Source organism: Rutidosis leptorrhynchoides, chromosome 2, assembly GCF_046630445.1.
Source record: "Rutidosis leptorrhynchoides isolate AG116_Rl617_1_P2 chromosome 2, CSIRO_AGI_Rlap_v1, whole genome shotgun sequence".
Taxonomy (NCBI): Eukaryota; Viridiplantae; Streptophyta; class Magnoliopsida; order Asterales; family Asteraceae; genus Rutidosis; species Rutidosis leptorrhynchoides.
This window is the reverse complement of record NC_092334.1, coordinates 509,756,191-509,782,609: the sequence shown is the minus strand read 5'-3', so window position 1 is coordinate 509,782,609 and position 26,419 is coordinate 509,756,191. Positions and strand designations below refer to the sequence as shown.

General features: G+C 35.8%; 1 protein-coding gene across 1 annotated transcript; it reads left to right on the top strand.

The window, feature by feature from the left end:
• The first annotated feature begins 24,377 nt into the window (after positions 1–24,377).
• On the top strand, positions 24,378–25,920 carry LOC139892817 (expansin-A1-like). Its single transcript, XM_071875946.1, has 3 exons — positions 24,378–24,507; positions 24,592–24,913; positions 25,551–25,920. Exons 1-3 carry the CDS (start codon positions 24,378–24,380, stop codon positions 25,855–25,857), a joined length of 759 nt encoding a protein of 252 aa, XP_071732047.1. The 3' UTR covers positions 25,858–25,920.
• Positions 25,921–26,419: the final 499 nt, after the last annotated feature.

Below are 26,419 nucleotides of genomic sequence, written 5' to 3'. Positions count from 1 at the left end.
CTCCTTACAGACTCGCACCCAGCGAGATGAAAGAACTACAAAGCCAATTACAAGAACTTTTAGAGCGTGGTTTCATTCGACCAAGCACATCACCGTGGGGAGCTCCTGTTTTGTTTGTCAAGAAGAAAGATGGTACATTCAGGTTGTGTATCGACTACCGAGAGTTGAACAAACTTACCATCAAGAACCGCTACCCACTACCGAGAATCGATGACTTATTTGATCAACTACAAGGCTCGTCTGTTTATTCAAAGATTGACTTACGTTCCGGGTATCATCAAATGCGGGTGAAAGAAGATGATATTCCAAAGACTGCTTTCAGAACACGTTACGGTCATTACGAGTTTATGGTCATGCCGTTTGGTTTAACTAATGCACCAGCTGTGTTCATGGACCTTATGAACCGAGTGTGTGGACCATACCTTGACAAGTTTGTCATTGTTTTCATTGATGACATACTTATTTACTCAAAGAATGACCAAGAACACGGTGAACATTTGAGAAAGGTGTTAGAAGTATTGAGGAAGGAAGAATTGTACGCTAAGTTTACAAAGTGTGCATTTTGGTTGGAAGAAGTTCAAATCCTCGGTCACATAGTGAACAAAGAAGGTATTAAGGTGGATCCGGCAAAGATAGAAACTGTTGAAAAGTGGGAAACCCCAAAAACTCCGAAACACATACGCCAGTTTTTAGGACTAGCTGGTTACTACAGAAGGTTCATCCAAGACTTTTCCAGAATAGCAAAACCCTTGACTGCATTAACGCATAAAGGGAAGAAATTTGAATGGAATGATGAACAAGAGAAAGCGTTTCAGTTATTGAAGAAAAAGCTAACTACGGCACCTATATTGTCATTGCCTGAAGGGAATGATGATTTTGTGATTTATTGTGATGCATCAAAGCAAGGTCTCGGTTGTGTATTAATGCAACGAACGAAGGTGATTGCTTATGCGTCTAGACAATTGAAGATTCACGAACAAAATTATACGACGCATGATTTGGAATTAGGCGCGGTTGTTTTTGCATTAAAGACTTGGAGGCACTACTTATATGGGGTCAAAAGTCTTATATATACCGACCACAAAAGTCTTCAACACATATTTAATCAGAAACAACTGAATATGAGGCAGCGTAGGTGGATTGAATTATTGAATGATTACGACTTTGAGATTCGTTACCACCCGGGGAAGGCAAATGTGGTAGCCGATGCCTTGAGCAGGAAGGACAGAGAACCCATTCGAGTAAAATCTATGAATATAATGATTCATAATAACATTACTACTCAAATAAAGGAGGCGCAACAAGGAGTTTTAAAAGAGGGAAATTTAAAGGATGAAATACCCAAAGGATCAGAGAAGCATCTTAATATTCAGGAAGACGGAACCCGGTATAGGGCTGAAAGGATTTGGGTACCAAAATTTGGAGATATGAGAGAAATGGTACTTAGAGAAGCTCATAAAACCAGATACTCAATACATCCTGGAACGGGGAAGATGTGTACAAGGATCTCAAGAAAAATTTTTGGTGGCCGGGTATGAAAGCCGATGTTGCTAAATACGTAGGAGAATGTTTGACGTGTTCTAAGGTCAAAGCTGAGCATCAGAAACCATCAGGTCTACTTCAACAACCCGAAATCCCGGAATGGAAATGGGAAAACATTACCATGGATTTCATCACTAAATTGCCAAGGAATGCAAGTGGTTTTGATACTATTTGGGTAATAGTTGATCGTCTCACCAAATCAGCACACTTCCTGCCAATAAGAGAAGATGACAAGATGGAGAAGTTAGCACGACTGTATTTGAAGGAAGTCGTCTCCAGACATGGAATACCAATCTCTATTATCTCTGATAGGGATGGCAGATTTATTTCAAGATTCTGGCAGACATTACAGCAAGCATTAGGAACTCGTCTAGACATGAGTACTGCCTATCATCCACAAACTGATGGGCAGAGCGAAAGGATGATACAAACGCTTGAAGACATGCTACGAGCATGTGTTATTGATTTCGGAAACAGTTGGGATCGACATCTACCGTTAGCAGAATTTTCCTACAACAACAGCTACCATTCAAGCATTGAGATGGCGCCGTTTGAAGCACTTTATGGTAGAAAGTGCAGGTCTCCGATTTGTTGGAGTGAAGTGGGGGATAGACAGATTACGGGTCCGGAGATTATACAAGAAACTACCGAGAAGATCATCCAAATTCAACAACGGTTGAAAACCGCCCAAAGTCGACAAAAGAGCTACGCTGACATTAAAAGAAAAGATATAGAATTTGAAATTGGAGAGATGGTCATGCTTAAAGTTGCACCTTGGAAAGGCGTTGTTCGATTTGGTAAACGAGGGAAATTAAATCCAAGGTATATTGGACCATTCAAGATTATTGATCGTGTCGGACCAGTAGCTTACCGACTAGAGTTACCTCAACAACTCGCGGCTGTACATAACACTTTCCACGTCTCGAATTTAAAGAAATGTTTTGCCAAAGAAGATCTCACTATTCCGTTAGATGAAATCCAAATCAACGAAAAACTTCAATTCATCGAAGAACCCGTCGAAATAATGGATCGTGAGGTTAAAAGACTTAAGCAAAACAAGATACCAATTGTTAAGGTTCGATGGAATGCTCGTAGAGGACCCGAGTTCACCTGGGAGCGTGAAGATCAGATGAAGAAGAAATACCCGCATCTATTTCCAGAAGATTCGTCAACACCTTCAACAGCTTAAAATTTCGGGACGAAATTTATTTAACGGGTAGGTACTGTAGTGACCCGAACTTTTCCATGTTTATATATATTAATTGAGATTGATATTTACATGATTAAATGTTTCCAACATGTTAAGCAATCAAACTTGTTAAGACTTGATTAATTGAAATATGTTTCATATAGACAATTGACCACCCAAGTTGACCGGTGATTCACGAACGTTAAAACTTGTAAAAACTATATGATGACATATATATGGATATATATATATAGTTAACATGATACTATGATAAGTAAACATATCATTAAGTATATTAACAATGAACTACATATGTAAAAACAAGACTACTAACTTAATGATTTTTAAACGAGACATATATGTAACGATTATCGTTGTAAAGACATTTAATGTATATATATCATATTAAGAGATATTCATACATGATAATATCATGATAATATAATAATTTAAAATCTCATTTGATATTATAAACATTGGGTTAACAACATTTAACAAGATCGTTAACCTAAAGGTTTCAAAACAACACTTACATGTAACGACTAACGATGACTTAACGACTCAGTTAAAATGTATATACATGTAGTGTTTTAATATGTATTTATTCACTTTTTAAAGACTTCAATACACTTATCAAAATACTTCTACTTAACAAAAATGCTTACAATTACATCCTCGTTCAGTTTCATCAACAATTCTACTCGTATACACAGCTTTTAGATGTATGTACTATTGGTATATACACTCCAATGATCAGCTCTTAGCAGCCCATGTGAGTCACCTAACACATGTTGGAACCATCATTTGGCAACTAGCATGAAATATCTCATAAAATTACAAAAATATGAGTAATCATTCATGACTTATTTACATGAAAACAAAATTACATATCCTTTATATCTAATCCATACACCAACGACCAAAAATACCTACAAACACTTTCATTCTTCAATTTTCTTCATCTAATTGATCTCTCTCAAGTTCTATCTTCAAGTTCTAAGTGTTCTTCATAAATTCTAAAAGTTCTAGTTTCATAAAATCAAGAATACTTTCAAGTTTGCTAGCTCACTTCCAATCTTGTAAGGTGATCATCCAACCTCAAGAAATCTTTGTTTCTTACAGTAGGTTATCATTCTAATACAAGTTAATAATCATATTCAAACTTTGGTTCAATTTCTATAACTATAACAATCTTATTTCAAGTGATGATCTTACTTGAACTTGTTTTCGTGTCATGATTTTGCTTCAAGAACTTCGAGCCATCCAAGGATCCATTGAAGCTAGATCCATTTTTTTCTTTTCCAGTAGGTTTATCCAAGGAACTTAAGGTAGTAATGATGTTCATAACATCATTCGATTCATACATATAAAGCTATCTTATTCGAAGGTTTAAACTTGTAATCACTAGAACATAGTTTAGTTAATTCTAAACTTGTTCGCAAACAAAAGTTAATCCTTCTAACTTGACTTTTAAAATCAACTAAACACATGTTCTATATCTATATGATATGCTAACTTAATGATTTAAAACCTGAAAACACGAAAAACACCGTAAAACCGGATTTACGCCGTCGTAGTAACACCGCGGGCTGTTTTGGGTTAGTTAATTAAAAACTGTGATAAACTTTGATTTAAAAGTTGTTATTCTGAGAAAATGATTTTTATTATGAACATGAAACTATATCCAAAAATTATGGTTAAACTCAAAGTGGAAGTATGTTTTCTAAAATGGTCATCTAGACGTCGTTCTTTCGACTGAAATGACTACCTTTACAAAAACGACTTGTAACTTATTTTTCCGACTATAAATCTATACTTTTTCTGTTTAGATTCATAAAATAGAGTTCAATATGAAACCATAGCAATTTGATTCACTCAAAACGGATTTAAAATGAAGAAGTTATGGGTAAAACAAGATTGGATAATTTTTCTCATTTTAGCTACGTGAAAATTGGTAACAAATCTATTCCAACCATAACTTAATCAACTTGTATTGTATATTATGTAATCTTGAGATACCATAGACACGTATACAATGTTTCGACCTATCATGTCGACACATCTATATATATTTCGGAACAACCATAGACACTCTATATGTGAATGTTGGAGTTAGCTATACAGGGTTGAGGTTGATTCCAAAATATATATAGTTTGAGTTGTGATCAATACTGAGATACGTATACACTGGGTCGTGGATTGATTCAAGATAATATTTATCGATTTATTTCTGTACATCTAACTGTGGACAACTAGTTGTAGGTTACTAACGAGGACAGCTGACTTAATAAACTTAAAACATCAAAATATATTAAAAGTGTTGTAAATATATTTTGAACATACTTTGATATATATGTATATATTGTTATAGGTTCGTGAATCAACCAGTGGCCAAGTCTTACTTCCCGACGAAGTAAAAATCTGTGAAAGTGAGTTATAGTCCCACTTTTAAAATCTAATATTTTTGGGATGAGAATACATGCAGGTTTTATAAATGATTTACAAAATAGACACAAGTACGTGAAACTACATTCTATGGTTGAATTATCGAAATTGAATATGCCCCTTTTTATTAAGTCTGGTAATCTAAGAATTAGGGAACAGACACCCTAATTGACGCGAATCCTAAAGATAGATCTATTGGGCCTAACAAACCCCATCCAAAGTACCGGATGCTTTAGTACTTCGAAATTTATATCATATCCGAAGGGTGTCCCGGAATGATGGGGATATTCTTATATATGCATCTTGTTAATGTCGGTTACCAGGTGTTCACCATATGAATGATTTTTATCTCTATGTATGGGATGTGTATTGAAATATGAAATCTTGTGGTCTATTGTTACGATTTGATATATATAGGTTAAACCTATAACTCACCAACATTTTTGTTGACGTTTAAAGCATGTTTATTCTCAAGTGAATATTAAGAGCTTCCGCTGTTGCATAATAAAATAAGGACAAGATTTGGAGTCCATGTTTGTATGATATTGTGTAAAAACTGCATTCAAGAAACTGATTTCGATGTAACATATTTGTATTGTAAACCATTATGTAATGGTCGTGTGTAAACAGGATATTTTAGATTATCATTATTTGATAATCTACGTAAAGCTTTTTAAACCTTTATTTATGAAATAAAGGTTATGGTTTGTTTTAAAAATGAATGCAGTCTTTGAAAAACGTCTCATATAGAGGTCAAAACCTCGCAATGAAATCAATTAATATGGAACGTTTTTAATCAATAAGAACGGGACATTTCAATATATTTTACATTACAAACCATAATTCTTATTTTGATACAAGCTTTAGACAAAATAAAGATGATTATCGTTTAGCGATAATCTTAGACTTACAAACTTTACAAATGATGATAACAACACGATTTCTAGCATATTTTACAATACAAATCCTCGGATATGCAGTTTTATTTTTGACACAAAGAGTACGCAAGATCCTGCTTAAATTCAACATGTTGCAGCGGAAGCTTCTAATTATCACCTGAGAATAGACATGCTTAAAACGTCAACATAAAGTTGGTGAGATATAGGTTTAATGCCGGCAGCAATATATATATATAGACCACAAGATTTCATATATAAACATTTTAATAAAAATATTCTAAGTGGTTGAGCACTTGGTAACCATACTTAACATTTAATCACGTCGCATATTCCCTTTATTATGAAATCTTACTACACCGTACCAAGTGTAGTCACAAAACGAAGTACTGTGCAACCGTTGAATACTGGTCGTCCAGTTCGGTTGGGGTTGTCAGGCCCGATAGATCTATCAACAGGATTCGCGTTTACAATACCGCTGTAAATAACAGTTACCAAGCTACAGGGAAGTATGCCAGTGGTACAACTCAACGTAGAATATATTTTTCAGTTACTTGTGTCCATAACGTAAAACATAAAATACATGTATTCTCATCCCGAAATACTTAGAGTTTAAAAGTGGGACTATATACTCACTTTCGTCTTGAAGATATGTAATTTTGACTTGGTCTCCGATTGATATCACGAGCCTATCCATATATAATATATCAATACCTTTTCTTTTTAAACAAACGTCACATATATATACTTATAATACTTTTAATACTTTTAATAATTCCTTAGTCCGTAGTTAGCAGTCCGATGTTAGTAATTCAATTTTAATGGTTCATTTTTAGGTGTTTAATAAACCCCCAATAAAATAAATAAAAACCCCCATCGTATATGTATTGGTCGAGATTAATCTTGACCCACGATACCGGTGTTGTCAAATGACGTGTTGCGTACATAAAGTACCGGTGTTGTCAAATGACGTGTTGCGTACAATCATGGGATCTTATGATTAATCTTCTCGTATTGTTTACGGGTGATCCTGAACCATATAAAATTAAATTATGAGTACATATATATAAAATATCATGTTATTTTAAAAAGATGTGATTTATTTAATTTTCTCCAATTATTTTCGTAGCTAAACTAGTCTTAGATATCCGATCTCGTTTTGGTCATAGTTTCTTCGTTACAACTCCGTTTTCGTTGATTCAACTTGCCACTTCCTTGGATCGAGTCCCTCTTTAAGACTATGAACTGTAAATACCTTAGTTTGTATTCGAAATCACAGGTCATAGGTCAAACTTTAGTGAAACTTATGAAGTTAATCATTTTCCATCATGTAAACAACCTTAAATGATTATTTTTCTAAAAATACTTATACTTTGAGTTAAATCATGAAATTTTTATGTGTTATCATATTCATAGTAAAAATCATTTTTCCATAAAATAAACCTCCAATTCAAAGTTTAAGATGGTTTTTAATTATACAACCCAAAACAGCCCCCGGTTGCACTCCGACGTCGTAAATTCAGTTTTTAAGGTGTTCTTTGAAAAACCAAGTTATACCTTGTTAAATTAGCATATATTTATGATATATTACAGGTCTTGAAGTATTTTAAAAGTTAAGTGAGAAGGATCTATTTAGTTTGCAAACAAGTTTGAAAACATTCAAACTATGTTCTTGTTGTTAAAATTTTATACCACAAAATAAGATAGCTATATATATATGAATCGAATAAGGTTATGAACAAAGTTACTACCTCAAGTTACTTGGACAAGATTGCTGTAAAAGAGAAGTAAAAATCTAGAACCAAAAGAGTGATGGAGTTGGATGAAAGATTGGAAGTAAACTTGTGTTCTTGAAAGGATTCTTGAAGTGTTTTTGTAAGGTTTTTCTTATGGTGTTTAAGTGATGTTTTTATGGCTAGATCTTCATGGATACTAGCTGAATGGTTATGGAGTTTCTTAAGAGTGTGTTTTTGGTTAAAGAAATGAGGTAATAAAATTTGAAAATGGAAGATGTATTTAAGGCCATAAAAACATGATTAATGGAAAAACATGGACAAAATTTCATGTTGTATTTTTATGTAATTAGTCATACTAAACATCAAAAGTAGTTACCTTATACATAAGGCATGAACAAGAGAGTTACCTTATACATAAGGCATGAACAAGGGCTGGTTGGTGGTGATTTGATGTGTATATACCAATAGTAAATACGTATAGAAGCTAGGTATGATACGAGTACATATACTCTAGATATACGTATAGAAAATCTTGTGAAAAATGGAATGAGAATTCAAATATAGCTATCTTTTGTGAATATACTTATATTGTTTTATGTATTTAAGTCTTTAAAAGTGATTAAATACATTACATATACGATATATGTATAAACATTATATGTTATAAGTATTTATGTCAAATAACGTTACGTATGGTTATCGTTTTGAAAACTTAAGTTAGTAGTTTCAAAATATACTTATAACTTATTGTTATTAATACAAAATGAGATATTAAAACATCCTTAGATCATGTTAAATATGTATATATACATATATATACACAAACGTATAATTATCATATGTTATATAGTTCGTGATATCATCGGTCAAACTAGACGGTCAAACGTTGTGTAAAACTCATTTCAAAAACATAAGTCTCAACAATTTGGATTGCTTATCATGTTGGTAAGGTTTAATTTATGTAAATATTAATCTTATAAGTATAGAACGATCGAAAAAGTGCGGGTCATTACAATGGTGTGGCCACTTGTGTTTTTTTTACATATTGAAAATATCTATATAAATACACTGAATATATTATGCATTCCAGCTCATCTTCATCTATATATTTTACATGCACTCTGTATTGTTTGGTTGCAAAAGATCCCACAGAAACCACCTCATTCGAATACCTACTACTAATCTAAAACTACTACTGTTAGTTTTCTACTACTTCATGCATCCACCCAAGAACAACCATGTAGCTTGCTACTTCGTATTATTTTGTTCTGGTTCAACTCACGCAAACTATCTGAAACTCTCAAGTCACCTCCTCAATCAAGAACCGCCACCAATTGCTATCACTTGAGTCACATGAAATAACATCACAACCTTCAAGGCCATTCAATGTCGGACATGAAACAAAAACACACAAACAAAAACACATGTTAGAAGAACCACTTATTGATCTTCTATTTTCTGTTTTCTATCAAGCATCCCAAAACCAAACCCATTTAAACACTCTCACAACACTACCAACAACTGTGTGCCACCACCACTCCCGGCAACCTTCAACCTCCTAATCACCCACCTTTCTTCTTCAATAATTTAAAATTCGTCCATTTATATATTGACAAAATAAGGTACATGCATATTATCATTATCAACAATTACAACTAGTGCCCATCTCTTGTTCTTATTCGATCACCAATCCAAACACAATCTCATTTGCTTTAATAATGATACATGTGAATTATTATTCCACTTTCTGTTAGCAATCTTTATCTACCACTATCTATTCTACCTTTCTATCTAATTACTATATCTATATATTTACATACATACATGATAGATATAAGACACCCACTTCACTTAATTCTGTGGCAGATACAAAAATAATTCACCCACTTCTGTATCTTCTTCGATGTCATCCTCTTTTGATCGACTAACCACTCCTCCATAACCACCACCATCATCCGTCCCTACTAGTCAAGCTTAAACCATCTGCTTTCTATTTCACTCAACAACCACACCAAACCGTCACCATAACTGCTCCTGCTCCTGTTCCAATCACTGCAACCTGCTGCATATCCCTGTTCCTGTTTCAAATAAATTAAAAGCAAAAAAAAAAAATAGAAGACCAGTGCTGTTACTTGCATTCATGTTTCTGTTCGAGAAATAAATCACAACAACCCACCAAAACTGCTTTCGATCAACAAACACACCTGCAAAACCCATGAAAAACCCATCACCAACTAGTTAATTGAAATAATTCTAATTTGCTAACATGTTTCTGTTCCGTGCAATTACTACTGCATACTGCTATGTAGTACAGCTCAGCTGCTATTTAAATTTTGTTTCAACTCAAACCAGACCCAACACAAACCACCCGTTACCACCCAAGATCATTTAGTTTTCTGCTAATGATGCTGCTGCTACACTACAATTCTGTTTCTACTTCCTTTCCTTCGTGATCTGCTGCTACTTCTTATGTTTTCCTGTTTCCATTTTATTCAACCCAACCACCATAAATCACCACCCACCACCCTCCATCACCATGACAACCTTAAAACTCCATCGAATTTTTTTTACACGAATCAAATCAAGCCAGTTACAATTTAGCAAAAGAAAAACCAAATACTCCAATCTTTTATAAACGAATCAAACAGATAGATTTTATTGCAATAAATCGGAATGAACTGATTTATAACTCTCGATGAATGATGATGACAAATAAAAATATTTATATATAAATAAATAAGTAAATAAATAATAAGAACACCAATTACTGTTTCGATTCTCTGATATTACTCAGTAATGATAATAATCGATGATGATTGATCGATGATGATGAAAATCGATGCAATACCTTTAATTATCGATTGTTGATTTCTTCTCCATTTAATCTTCACCTGTTGCTCGATTTAAACCCAACAGAACCCATTATCCACTGCTATTTACAATCAACAACGGATGTAACCTTCTCCTGTTCATTCCCTTTTGATCTTTGTTACTATCTCTCGATGACTGCTATAAATTTCTCCTTGCTACTAAAAACCGTCGATTACCAACCCTAGAAACCATCTGTCAACTAACCCGGTTCCTAATACGGTTCTATTAATAAACCCGTTAACGGGTTTGAAGCTAGTGGATCATTTAAAACAATTGGATTGATGGGCTTCCACACTTGGGCTTATGTCTTGCTACTGGGCTGAACTTATACCACTTATTTAGTTATATGTATTATTTTTATTAATTCTTATTAATAATTTTTATTATTGTTATCATTATTATTGTTATCATTATTTTAAAAATAAAATATTAGTATGTTATGTTTGTAATATGAAAGTTGGTTAAAAACTTAATAACAACTATAAATATTGATATAATGAGTTATTTATGAATTCAATATGATAAAAGTATATAAGATGATTAGATGTAATAAATAAGTTTGTTTATGAAAAATTATAAAAAACTGATTATTAATATGTTATGATTTGAATATTTATATAAAGATGATTATTATTATCATTATTACTAGTATTATATTAATATTATTAGTATTTTATAGGTATTATTATTATTATTGTTAATATTAGGATTAGTAATTTAAGTATTATTAAGTATTATTATTATTATTATTATTATTATTATTATTATTATTATTATTATTATTATTATTATTATTTTCATTAACATAATTTTTATATATCATTTTATTTACATTATTTTTATTATCATTAATAATATTATGATTACAGTATTATTATTATCACAAACATAATAACATTATTTACATAAATATTTACATATAACAAATTTTGATTTAACAATATAATACTAATTATATAGAGATATATATATGTATTAGTGTAACTATATGTATAATTATTAATATACAATATATATATATATATATATATATATATATATATATATATATATATATATATATATATATATATATATAACCTTTAAAATAACAAATATATTACTAAATTGAATAAATAACATATATAAACTGGTTTGATTATTAGTACATGTTAACTATATGTGTTAATATATATATAATTATTATAGTTTCGTGAATCCGAGGCCAACCTTGCATTGTTCAGTTCCGTCGTATGCATATTTTTACTACAAAATATAGTATAGTGAGTTTCATTTGCTCCCTTTTTAAATGCTTTTGCAATATATATTTTTGGGACTGAGAATATATGAGCTACTTTTATAAATGTTTTACGAAATAGACACAAGTAATCGAAACTACATTCTATAGTTGAATTGTTATACCGAATATCGCCCTTGTTGAACTTGGTAGCCTAAGAATTGGTGTTTATTATAATTGCCACCAATTGTCGCTAATCCTAAAGATAGATCTATAGGCCTTGACAAGCCCCAGTCAGAGAATTTGAACTGCTTTAGTACTTCAATTTTATTTTTTGGGGATATTCTAGATGCATTTTGTTAATGTCAGTTACCAGGTGTTCACCATATGAATGAATTTTAATTAGCAGGTTATGCGTACTAATTTATTACACAGGTTATGTGTAATATAAAAATGAAATCTTGTGGTCTATTAAAATTATGAAAATGATTATTATGATAAACTAATGAACTCACCAACCTTTTGGTTGACACTTGAAAGCATGTTTATTCTCAGGTATTAAAGAAATCTTTCGCTGTGCATTTGCTCATTTTAAAGATATTACTTGGAGTCATTCATGGCATATTTCAAAAGACGTTGCATTCGAGTCGTTGAGTTCATCAAGATTGATAATAAGTCATTCATAGTTTTGATATATTATGAGATAGCATGAATGCCTGTCAACTTTCGTTGTAATGAAAGTTTGTCTTTTAAAAATGAATGCAATGTTTGTAAAATGTATCATATAGAGGTCAAGTACGTCGCTATGGAATCAATTGTTGATGACTTCGTATAGATGGATTTGGACGGGCTATCACAGTTTAGGATTTATAGCCTTCCAAAAATCACTACGCCTTTGTAACGACGTGCTGAAAATTCTGACATACTCGCGCTTTAACCATCGCCACGGTCAAACGACATCGAGTTAGGATCTGAAAATTGGACAGCGGTTAGAGGACTCACATACGGAGCCTTGGCCACTGACCACTGACCACACGTCTTTTTGGTTTGTATAGAGGTCGTAGTAGCTGTCCGAAGTCAACCTTTTGTTTCAATCTTTATTCTTATTGAAAACTTACTTTAGCTTTTACGAATGATGATGATGATGATGATACTTAAGACTTAATTTATTCACTTTTAAAATTTTGGGGACAATATACTGACTTTTTGACCTTTGACTTAGGTTGACGACCTTTCGGATCGACTTACTACTTGCATACTTTTCATATCAACTTTTACTGCTTATTCACTCTGAGTTATAGCTTCCCTTTTTACTTATACTATTTTTGGGACTAAGAATACATGCGCTTTTTATGTTTTACATACTAGACACGAGTACTTAAAATTTATATATGTGTGGGTAACATAACGGCACAAAGATTCCCCTTAGCTCGGTAACGTTTAGTCATTGGTTTATGAACTGGTGAACGCGAATCTTAGATATGGATCCATAGGGTTTGACATCCCCACTCGGGCTATTCGCGCTAGCATTCAATGGGTGTTTAATACTTCGTAAACAGACGCACTCGGCAAGTGTACTTTTAGGGGGTAATATTACGTTAAGTTAGTTACCGGGTGCCCACGGATAAGCATATACTTTTCATACTGTTTTGAATATGAAATCTTGTGGTCTACATTACATTACTGATTACAAACAAACTATAGCTCACCAACATTCGTGTTGACCTTTTAAGCGTGTATTTCTCAGGTGCTTAGATGTTGTTGCTTCCACTGTTAGACTTGCTGTCTTGGTGTTATAGACTTGCTGTTACAGACTCGTTGTGTTAGACTTCCGCTGCATTACTTAGGGATGTCTCAATCATGGAACTTTTATTTTACATTTGCAACTTATGTTATTTTGAATAATGGCTTTGTAACGACCTTTGTGTCACGTTATCTTTTGTAAAACAATTGACGTTATCTTTTCATGAATGCAAAACTGGTTTTTAAACAACATATAGTGTTTGACCTTGTAATAATCCTGTTGTTGATGATCCGTACACGATGATTGTGTACGGGGCGTCACAGTTACCTAAAACCTTTTCAAACCCTCCAAAATCACCCTCACCATACCACCCTATTAAAAAAACAAAAAACATTATCACGTCAGAGTCATTTCACCCCAACCATCCCATCCGCACCATCCTAAAATATCCACCAGTAACAAGTGCTCTAATCAAAAAGCTTCATTGCACATCATTAGTATGTAATTTCAGTGTGAGTGTGATATGAATTTGTGCTAATTATCAAAGTATTCTTTCAAAAGTAGTACGTTATCAAGCGCAATGTCTTACTATGCCTGATTGCGTGCTTGCTATATGTCTTACTGACATGGAAAAAGTTATTTTTCCTTGTTCAGATGTCGGACATGCCGCCCATGACCTTTGACTTCGAGAGTGACTCAGATATGTCTGCTACCTTGCCTATTATTGTTGCTGACTCACCGCTACCCTCCAGCGACTCTGGCGATTCGTCTTCTGGAGATAGTAGACACGCGCTTGACCTAATGGACATCTCAGATGGAGACGAGGATCCCGAGGAGGATTCTGAGGAGGACCCTGAGGAGGAGCCCGTCCAGCCACCCTCTACCCCGCTGAAGAAGCGGTACCGCTTCGATGGTACTGTTATTCCAGGGGTTAATGGAGGTAAGCCGTTCGTGAACGCACATGGACAGTTGATTAGGGTCACAGCCCGTAAGCATGTTGTGTCGTATCCTGCCAATCCATTCATGTGTAAGGTCACCCACTTTGTGCCGTCTACTTCTAGTGCTACATCTGGACCATCTGCACCACCTGCCCCACCAGCGTCTCCCACCGTCGAGGAACTGAAGAGGGAAGTGCATGCCCTCCGTGCTCGGGTAACTGAGCTCGAGGACCAGATGACCCACCTGATGGACATCATTTACCCACCCTCACCCTAGGACTATTGTATTAGATTTCTTTATGTATTCCATTAGTAGTTTCCTGTTTTTCATTTATGTGTTGTACGAACCTCATGCCGTTGTATGCAATTTTCTTACTATGAATGGAATTACTATTGTTTAAATTATTGTACGGCGTTTACTTTAAGTTATTACATGCTGGTTTTTGTGCTATCTGCTACTAGTTTGCCATGCTTAGTTATCGTGTACTGTGTTATTTCCATGTTGTTTACCGTATGCTATGTTGTTGGTTGATGATTAATGGATTTTGACTTAAGTCGAAATTTTTGTTTGGAAGATCAATGGCAAACGGAAGAGGTCCAAGAGAAATCCCCACCGCAGCTCAGATCGAAGAGTGATAACAGCTCGAGTAGCTGCAGCTATGGAAGACGCCAACCCTGCACCAGCACAAATGGCGAACCGGATTGCTCAGAATGGGTGTACTTAAAAGGAGTTCATGAGTTGCAAGCCCAATTTTTTCAGCGGAATGGAAGGTCCCATTGGGCTGACGAGATGGTTTGAAAAGTTGGAATCTGTGTTCCGTGTGAGTAACTGCTTCGAAGAAAATAAGACTAAGTTCGCATCCTGCACTTTGTCGGATGGCGCTTTGACTTAGTGGAACACGCTCGCCCAGGCGCAAGGAATTGATGAAGCTTACACTACACCATGGGAGGAGTTTAAAAGGGCTATGATCAAGGAGTACTACCCCAGAACTGAAATTCTGAAAATGAAAGCGGAGTTTTGGGAACTGAAAGTTGTAGGAACTGACCTTGATGGCTATAACTGAAGGTACTTGGAGTTGGCGTTGATGTGCCCCATAATGGTTACCCTTAAGTTCAAACGAATGGAACGGTATCTGTGGGGACTCCCTAAGGACATTCAGGGAAATGTCACTTCTTCGAAACCAGCAAATGTCCCGGAAGCTATGCGCATGGCGCACACCCTGATGAATCAAATTACCCTCCAAGAACTAGAGAAGGTGAAATCAGAATCGGGAGCTAGTAATGGGAAACGTAAGTGGGACGGCAACAAGGGAAAAGGTTTTGATCAAAACCCAGCTAAGAGGTATGAGAATTTTAAGGGAAACAACGACTGGAGGAACCCTAACCCGAACCCTAGCTCTAACCCTAACTACAAAGGTACCCTTCCTCAGTGTAAGAGATGCTACAAGCATCACATTGGACACTGCAACGTAGTGTGTGAGAAGTGTAAAAGGATTGGACACGTCGGAAGAGGTCGGAAGAGCACCACCCAAGCTGTGAGGACAAACCCAAGTAGACCAAGGAAGTGCTATGAGTGCGGTCAGCAGGGCCACTTCAGGAATGAATGTCCCAACAAGAAGAAGGATGGCGGGCCAGCACGTGGACGAGTCTTCAACATGAATGCCAGAGATGCCCGCGAGGATCCTGACTTGGTTACAGGTACATTCACTATCAATAAACTATTAGCTTCTGTCATGCTTGATACTGGTGCTGATAGGAGTTATGTATGTAGACACTTTTGCTCTAAGATAGATTGGTCATTAGTTCCTTTGGAGGAGAGTATTCTTGTTAAGGTAGCCAATGGGAAACAGGAGAAAGTTGACCAAATTGGTCGAGGAGGTATAATAAACTTAGCTGGTATGGATTTTGAGATTGATTTAATACCCATTAAGTTGGGGAGCTTTGATGTGATAGTCGGTATGGACTGGTTGTCCAAGGTAAGAGCAGAAGTTATCTGTGGAGAGAAGATTCTTCGTATACCACGTGAAGATGGTGAGCCACTAATTATTTACGGGGAGAGATGTAGCCCGAAGCTGAACCTTATTAGTTGCATGAAGGCACAAAAGGTTATGAAAAAGGGGCGTTTTACTATTCTGGCGCATGTGAAGAAGCTAGAAACTGAGGAGAAAAGCGTGGATGATGTACGCATTGTGAACGAATTTCCCGACGTCTTTCTAGAAGAATTTCCAGGATTACCGCCGCCAAGATCAGTGGAGTTTCAGATCGATCTAATGCCAGGAGCTACACCTGTAGCTCGCGCACCTTATCGACTTGCACCTTCGAACTGTAAGAGTTGCAGAGTCAACTGCAGGAACTGCTAGACCGTGGATTTATCTGACCGAGTTCATCACCTTGGGGCGCACCTGTTTTGTTCGTGAAGAAGAAGGATGGATCTTTTCGCATGTGTATCGATTATCGTGAACTGAACAAGTTGACGATCAACAATCGGTATCCCCTTCCCAGAATTGACAATCTTTTCGATCAGGTACAAGGATCCAGCGTCTACTCCAAGATTGATTTACAATCAGGTTATCACCAGTTGAGGGTGAAGGAGAGCGATGTACTGAAGACGGCCTTCCGAACTCGTTATGGCCACTACGAGTTTCTGGTGATGCCATTCGGGTTAACTAACGCACCTGCCGTGTTTATGGATCTCATGAATCGCGTATGCAAGCAGTACCTGGACAAGTTCGTTATCGTCTTCATAGATGATATCCTCGTCTATTCCAAAAGTGAAGCAGAACATGAGCAACATCTTCGACTCGTACTTGAACTCTTGAGACAGGAGCAACTCTATGCCAAATTCTTCAAGTGTGATTTTTGGTTGAAGGAAGTCCAATTTCTCGGTCATATCGTGAGTGATCAGGGTATCAAAGTCGATCCCGCAAAGATCGAAACCATCAGCAAGTGGGAAACTCCCACCACTCCTACTCATATCCATCAATTTTTAGGCCTCGCCGATTACTATCGTAGGTTCATTGAAGGTTTCTCTCTGATTGCACGTCCTTTGACCGCGTTAACTCACAAGGGGAAGAAGTTCGTTTGGGCAACTGAGCAAGAGTCGGCATTCCAAACCCTGAAGCAGAAGTTAACCACCGCTCCTATTCTGTCCCTTCCCGAAGGCAGTAATGACTTCATTGTGTATTGCGATGCCTCCCGACAAGGTTTTGGGTGCGTATTGATGCAATGAAAGAAGGTTATTGCTTATGCCTCCCGACAACTGAAGATTCACAAGCGAAACTACACGACTCACGATCTCGAATGTGGTGTCGTCGTCTTTGCGCTCAAACTGTGGAGACACTATCTTTACGGAACCGAGAGTACTATCTTCACCGACCACAAAAGCCTCCAACACATATTTGATCAGAAGAAACTGAACATGAGACAACGACGGTGGATCGAGACGTTGAACGATTATGATTGTGAACTTCGCTACCATCCTGGCAAGGCAAATGTTGTAGTCGATGCCTTGAGCCAAAAGGAGAGAATGGTACCTCTTCGTGTCCGCGCCTTGAACGTCACCATTCACATGAATCTCAATAGCCAAATCCGCGTAGCCCAAGATGAGGCTCTCAAAGAGGAGAATATTTCTCAAGACAGTAGTTGCGTTCAAGAGCTCGTGCATTGCACAATGACTCTTCCGCACACTAAATTGTAACATAAAATATTATATCAGTTAACATTATGATAAAGACAGTATCACAAATATTTTTGTGCATGAAATAAACATAATCTGGCTAAACGTATTTTTAACAACTTCATGTTGTTATACAAATAAATATGCCAAATGAATTGTAATATTTAAATGGGTAACATAACGTAACTGTAAAAGTGTTATATGTTATTTAAAATGATGAAACCCGTCATTATTGTTAATATTCTCGTCTCTCGATTCGAGGTTAAGGAAACTGGACTCCGATATTTCGTCAGAAGAATTTGGGTGCCTAGTTATGGGGATTTACGAAGCCATATTCTAGATGAAGCCCACAAGTCAAGGTATTCAATTCATCCAGGAGCTGGTAAGATGTACCACGATCTCAAGGAGCAATATTGGTGGCAAAACCTTAAGAAGGATGTTGCTACTTATGTTGGAAAGTGTTTAACTTGTTCTAAGATCAAAGCCGAACATCAGAGGCCATCCGGGTAACTTCAGCAACCCGAAATCCCGCAATGGAAGTGGGAAGGAATAAAAATGGACTTCATCACGAAACTACCGAAGACGGTAGGTGGTTATGACACCATCTGGGATATCGTTGACCGTCTTACCAAATCTGCACACTTCCTACCATGAAGGAAACTGATACGATGGAGAAACTCGCGCAACTATACATAAAGGAGATTGTATCTCGTCACGGCGTACCCTTATCGGTTATTTCAGACAGAGACGCCCGTTTCGCTTCTAGATTTTGGCGTTCTTTACAAGAAGCTTTGGGAACACGTTTAGATATGAGTACTACATATCACCCGCAAACCGACGGACAGAGCGAACGCACGATTCAAACCCTGGAGGACATGTTGCGTGCTTGTGTAATTGATTTCAGAAAGTCTTGGGAAAAGCATTTGTCGCTGGCTGAATTCTCTTACAACAATAGCTATCACGCAAGCATTAAGGCCGCACCTTTCGAAGCCTTGTATGGCCGCAGATGTCGTTCTCCTATCTGTTGGGCTGAAGTAGGTGAAAAGCAACTCATCGGACCCGAACTCGTCCATGAAACAACTGAGAAGATTGTCCAAATTCAAGCGAGGCTCAAGACGGCCCGTGATCATCAAAAGAGCTATGCCGACCTTAAGCGTAAAGATCGCAAATTCCAAGTAGGTGACCGCGTAATGTTGAAAGTCGCACCTTGGAAAGGTGTAATCCATTTCGAAAAGTGTGGGAAGCTAAATCCGCGATATATTGGTCCTTTTGAAGTCTTGGAGCATGTTGGACCAGTTGCTTACCGTTTGGATCTTCCGACTCAGTTGAGTGCAGTTCATCCCACGTTCCACGTGTCGAATCTGAAGAAATGTCTTGCTGAACCAGAACTTGTCATACCTCTTGAGGAGCTTATGATTGATGACTAACTCCACTCCATGGAAGAACCTGTTGAAATTATGGACCGTGAGGTCAAAACCTTGAAACGCAACAAGATTCCAATTGTCCGAGTCCGTTGGAATGCTAAACGAGGACCCGAGTTCACTTGGGAGCGAGAGGATCAAATGAAACAGAAATATCCTCACCTCTTCACAACTCTACCATCTACCTCAGCTTAAAATTTCGGGAAGAAATTTTCATTAATAGGTGGGGTAATGTAACGACCCAACTTTTTCGACTTACCTTTGTGCTTGTTACTTTCATGAAACTGCGTATTTATGCGTACTGTGTTGGTTTATATTCTGGGATCTTATTTCATGTTAATTACTTTCGTTAATACCATATAACGTTCCATTAAGTACTTAGTTACTTAACTTGATCCCCGAATGCTTTTATGACCGTTAGTGTCACTTGACGTTTAGAACGAGCTATGTATCTTGGTACACATTTAACTTTTGTCGTAATTGGAATATTATGGCTACGTAATACTAATTGTTATTTCCTAATAACAATTACTTGGGTTTTGGTTGCTTAATTACGCTTAGTAATTTACTTATGCTCACTAGTTAGTCTTGTTGGACTTTCTACCTTGTTGGACTTTAGCCCACCCTATTCTAGCTAATGGACCCTATAATTAGCCCAATTTTAAATTGATTATGACCCATTAAGATGTAGGACAAAAACCCATTAATAAGAGCCAACATACTAGCATTTTTGTTAACCATTATCACAAATGTTGCATGGGATCCTAACAATAAGCACCACCTTTAGACCACCACCATCCAAAAAACAAAAAGGTGTCCCCTTGTCCCCCATGCAAACCCACAGCCAACCCACCCATATCCACTATAAATACCAAGCTATTCTCATCCATTTTACACTTGATCTCATTCTCATTTTACATACACTTACTCTCTAATTTTCTCTTTAGTCTTTCTCACTCTAAAAATTGTAAGTTTTAAGTTTTCTTCTCCTTCTTCTTCTTCTCTAAATCACGACATCAACATCATCTTTATAAGATCAAGCTTGTTAGTTTTTTGATCTTGTTATATCTTGTAGATTTAAACTTTGATTTGAATCCTTCAAGAACATTAAAGATTAAAGCTTTCTAGCTTTGAATCTTCATTACTTTGATGGATCTAAGCTTTATAGCTTAAGATCACTTTATTTTTGTTAAAAGATCAAAACTTGTGTTTATGATCTTCATGAAACTTGAAGATCTAGCTTCATGCTTTAAGGATCTTCAAGAACATTCAAGATTAAAGCTTTCTAGCTTTGAATCTTCATTACTTTTGTTGGATCTAAGTTTCTAACTTATGATCTGTTCTATTTTGTTAAAAGATCAAAATTTATGTTTATGATCTTTATGGAACTTGAAGATCTAGCCTTTTGCTTTGAAGATCTTCAAGAACATAAAAGATTCAAGCTTTCTAGCTTTGAAATCTCATAACTTTTGTTAAAAGGATCCAAGATCTCTAGCTTAGAGTTCCATTACTTTGTTTGATCAAATTTATGTTCTTACTTGTTTGATTGAATGAAAGTTTATAGCTTTAGTTGTAGATAGAACTTGTATTTGTGTTAAGACTAAGAACATGATGTAACATTGGTTCATCATCCTTCTAAAACTCTTAAGTGAGTTGTATTCTTACTTAGTCTTGACATTGTGTGTTGATGGTTGAAACTTGGTCAAAGTGATGTTAAAACATCAAAGAGTTGTACACTTGAAGCTTACACGCATCAAGGATGAGAACCGTGATGAGCATCAAGCACCAATAAACCCACCGGAGCACTTGTTTACTGTTTTTCGGGGTCTGATCTGACACCTGGGACTTCTGAAAAATTGATTTTCAGATAGTTCGTTTCGAGTAGATGACTTTTTGTTTAGGAATCGCCTAAATCCGATATACGGTTTAGGATTTATAGCCTTCCGAAAATCACTACGCCTTTGTAACGACGTGCTGAAATGACCTACTCGTGCTTTAACCGTCGCCACGGTCAAACGACATCGAGTTAGGATCTGAAAATTGGACAGCGGTTAGAGGACTCATATGCGGAGCCTTGGCTACTGACCACGCATCTTTTCGGTTTGTATAGAGGTCGTAGTAGCTGTCCGAAGTCAGCCTTTTGTTTCGATCTCTATTCTTGTTGAAAACTTACTTTAGCTTTTACGAATGATGATGATGATGATACTTAAGACTTAATTTATTCACTTTTAAACTTTTGGGGACAATATACTGACTTAGTGACCTTTGACTTAGGTTGACGACCTTTCGGACCGACTTACTACTTGCATACTTTTCATATCAACTTTTACTGCTTATTCACTGTGAGTTATAGCTTCCCTTTTTACTTATACTATTTTTGGGACTGAGAATACATGCGCTTTTTATGTTTTACATACTAGATACGAGTACTTAAACTTTATATATGTGTGGGTGACATAACGGCACAAAGATTCCCCTTAGCTCAGTAACGTTTAGTCATTGGTTTATGAACCGGTGAACGTGAATCTTAGATATGGATCCATAGGGTTTGACATCCCCACTCGGGCTAGTCGCGCTAGCATTCAACGGGTGTTTAATACTTCGTAAACAGACGCACTCGGCAAGTGTACTTTTAGGGGGTAATATTACGTTAAGTTAGTTACCGGGTGCCCACGGATAAGCATATACTTTTCATACTGTTTTGAATACGAAATCTAGTGGTCTACATTACATTACTGATTACAAATAAACTATAGCTCACCAACATTCGTGTTGACCTTTTAAGCGTGTATTTCTCAGGTGCTTAGACGTTGTTGCTTCCGTTGTTAGACTTGCTGTCTTGGTGTTATAGACTTGCTGTTACAGACTCGTTGTGTTAGACTTCCGCTGCATTACTTAGGGATGTCTCAATCATGGAACTTTTATTTTGCATTCGCAACTTATGTTATTTTGAATAATGGCTTTGTAACGACCTTTGTGTCACGTTATCTTTTGTAAAACAATTGAAGTTATCTTTTCATGAATGCAAAACTAGTTTTTAAACAGCATATAGTGTTTGAGCTTGTAATGATCTTGTTGTTGATGATCCGTACACGATGATTTTGTACGGGGCGTCACAGTTACCTAAAACCTTTTCAAACCCTCCAAAATCACCCTCACCATACCACCCTATTAAAAAAAACAAAAAACATTGTCACGTCATAGTCATTTCCCCCCAACCATCCCATCCGCACCATCCTAAAAAATCCACCAGTAACAAGTGCTCTAATCAAAAAGCTTCATTGCACAACATTAGTATGTAATTTCAGTGTGAGTGTGATATGAATTTGTGCTAATTATCAAAGGATTCTTTCAAAAGTAGTACGTTATCAAGCGCAATGTGTTGGTGTATTGGTACTGACCTGACTTCATGTAAGGGAGTTCAGGGGTTCGACTACCATGTGTTGTAAAAATATTTTCTTGTGCTTACCCTCCCATTTCGCTGGTCGGAAGCAATGGACGTGTATGCGTTTGTGCCTCACTCGAGGGGTTATTACCACACGCGAGGCCGCTAAAAAAATTGTACGGTATCCCTAGATGCTTACCACACATGTATTGAAAAAACAATTTAGCTCGAAACATAACTATATGACATCCTATGTCAACATCTACATGCAATTGTTTTCGCGTATTATGGGGATTTTGCATTCACAAATGTCAAAGTAAACCCCATGTGAATATGTATCATAATCTTATAATCAGTTGTAAGCAAATATATATTATTTTGTGATTGGTAATTGTCAAGAGGAATGAAGATCTGGTGATATGACCTCAAAAGATCTCAATGACATAAAATACAATAACATAAGATTAAATGATATTTATATATTCTCATCATTGATGAGAAAAAATCAGCTAAAACTAAAACTTGTATGAAACAATGATACCACACCAATATATCGAGACTGACAACTTAATAAATAGTATGAAAATCAGAAGAAGGTGCAAGTACTCTATAACTTTGAATAATGTTACAAAAACATGATGTGACATTGATTCATTAAGCAGTTAAGCCATGTGTATACGAGCAGGCCCCTCATTCAGATAGAATGAATATAAAAAACTCTCTTCCTTCATATATATTTAATTGTGCAATATTCTTTTCTTGAATATTTTAAATTAATTATTCATTTTTATAAATAGATCTTTTATACCGTTACTTTAAACATATAAGATAAAAAATAAGGAAAAAATCTGTAAAATAAATAAAAAGTAAAGATATTTTTATTTTGTCTGATCACAATTAATATGTGTGGATGGAGTATCTATTTAATTATTCGTCTAATATAATATGCTAATGTAAAATGATCGAAGAAGAAGATGGATTGAACCAATTTGATGAGGTTTGGTCCATTGAGATTTAAGGATCTTGTGTGAGGGTGACTACATGTGGACGCAGACGTTAAGATGGAACGTGTGAATAATTGTATCAGAATTCAAGAATTTCTTGGTTTTTGTGCATAGATAATTCTATTTTAACACTCTTGTAATGTTAAAATGACATAAATAAATAATGTAACAAGCTACTGCAGTGATATTTAATTATATATATTCCCTACTTGCAGGCTTACATGTGAGATTGTTGGATTGGTTACTATTTAAGAACCTCTAATTCTTCACTTCTTTTTGTACCTTCTTCAATTTGCCTTTTTTGCATTACAAAAATGGCGAAAATTGCCTTTACATTTTTCTCTATTCTTCTTCTTCTTCCTTATGCTCGTGCGTTTACTGCTTCGGGATGGACTCGTGCTCATGCAACGTTCTATGGTGGTAGTGATGCTTCAGGAACAATGGGTACGTATTTTGTACTTTTGTAGTTAGCATACGATATTTGTACCAATGTTTATACTTTTTATCTGACCATTGCATTGAATTCAGGGGGTGCTTGTGGGTACGGTAACTTGTATTCAACTGGCTATGGTACAAGAACGGCTGCACTAAGTACTGCTCTTTTCAACGATGGTGCCGCTTGTGGCCAATGCTACAAACTCATATGCGATTACAAGGCGGATCCAAGATGGTGCATTAAAGGAAGGTCGATAACAATTACCGCCACAAACTTTTGCCCTCCAAATTTCGCTCAACCTAGCGACGATGGAGGATGGTGCAACCCACCACGTCAGCATTTCGACATGGCACAACCTGCTTGGGAGAAAATTGGAATCTATAGAGGCGGAATTATTCCCATTATTTACCAAAGGTACAACTCTCTTCAATATGAGTAATCATATATTGATATACTGACATAAAAATTGACCAAAAGATTGTGTGAAAATAAATATAATTTCATTTAACGTTCAACTAGTTTTATGAAGTTGTAACTAGAATGGGCCCTTTTCAACATGTATACAGATTAGATCTTCGGGTCAAGTTTTAAAAACCCATGAATCATGTCCCGTTTTCAAATTTGTATAATGCTAACTCAATTTTAAAGTAGCCCAAGTTATATGTTAAGTGACCCATGATTAGAGATAGCCCGGTTCAAAAACCTACTCCTCTTTCAAAATAAATACTACTTCGTATTGCATTAGTGTCTAACGCATAGTTTAGGTAAAGTAACATAACAAAAATATCTACTTTCTACATTTAAAAGTTAATTGTCACTTTTTTACTTTCACTTTAGGAATAAACTTTTGTAAAAAGTGCAAGTAAAAGTAAAAATGTTAAAGTTGATTATATATTTTTGAAAATGCACTTATTTTAGGACAATTGAAAATGCACTTATTTTTGAAATTGTAAACTTCTATATGTGACACAAGTTTTAAGTTATACTTGCGAACTTGTAATTGATCTACAAAATTAAAAGACTTAAAACCATTTTAATATTTTTTTTTCAGAGTACCATGTAAAAAACATGGCGGGGTCAGGTTCACAATCAACGGTCGAGACTACTTTGAGCTTGTTTTGATAAGCAACATCGCTGGTGCGGGTTCAATTCAATCCGTTCAAATAAAGGGATCGAAAACTGGATGGATGGCGATGTCGAGAAATTGGGGAGCTAATTGGCAATCGAATGCATACATGAATGGTCAATCAATGTCGTTTAAGGTGACAACTAGTGACGGTGTTACGAAGATGTTTAATGATATTGTACCTGTGAACTGGAGATTTGGTCAAACATTCTCTAGTCCGGTTCAATTCTAAGATCAACCGGTTGTGTTAAAGGCAGCGGCGGGTTTCGTCTTTTAGTGGAAGCAGCCCGCCGGTTCGGACTTTGGACTCTTTTTTATTTTTGAAAAATATGGGTGCAATTTTTTTTTAGTAAAATTTATCTGTAACAAAGTTACTTGTATTATTACACAAAAGGAGTTAGGAATTTAACCCGAGTGTATTTATGTACGGTTTGATGATGATATGTTTAAAATATAAATATCTTTCGACCGTTAAATGGTTATGGTTATTATAATTAAAAGCTATAGTTAACGAGTTGTTATAATGGTTGTTACGAAACTAGGAAATTCACAAGCAACGTCCTCGGTTAAATTTGTGACCTGCAGATATATGTAGGTCAAGTGTATGAGTTCAAAAATATACGGGTTAATTGGTAAAAAAAGCAGCTACTAATAGGTGTTGTAAATCTTACGAACTTATGTAGTGATAAGTTGGATTATGATGAAAAGATGGAGATAGGCTAGGTAATTGTAGGGAAATTGAAAGAAGGTAATCTAATATGAGTTTTTAGGGGGCTAGGAGGAGCCCTCACTCT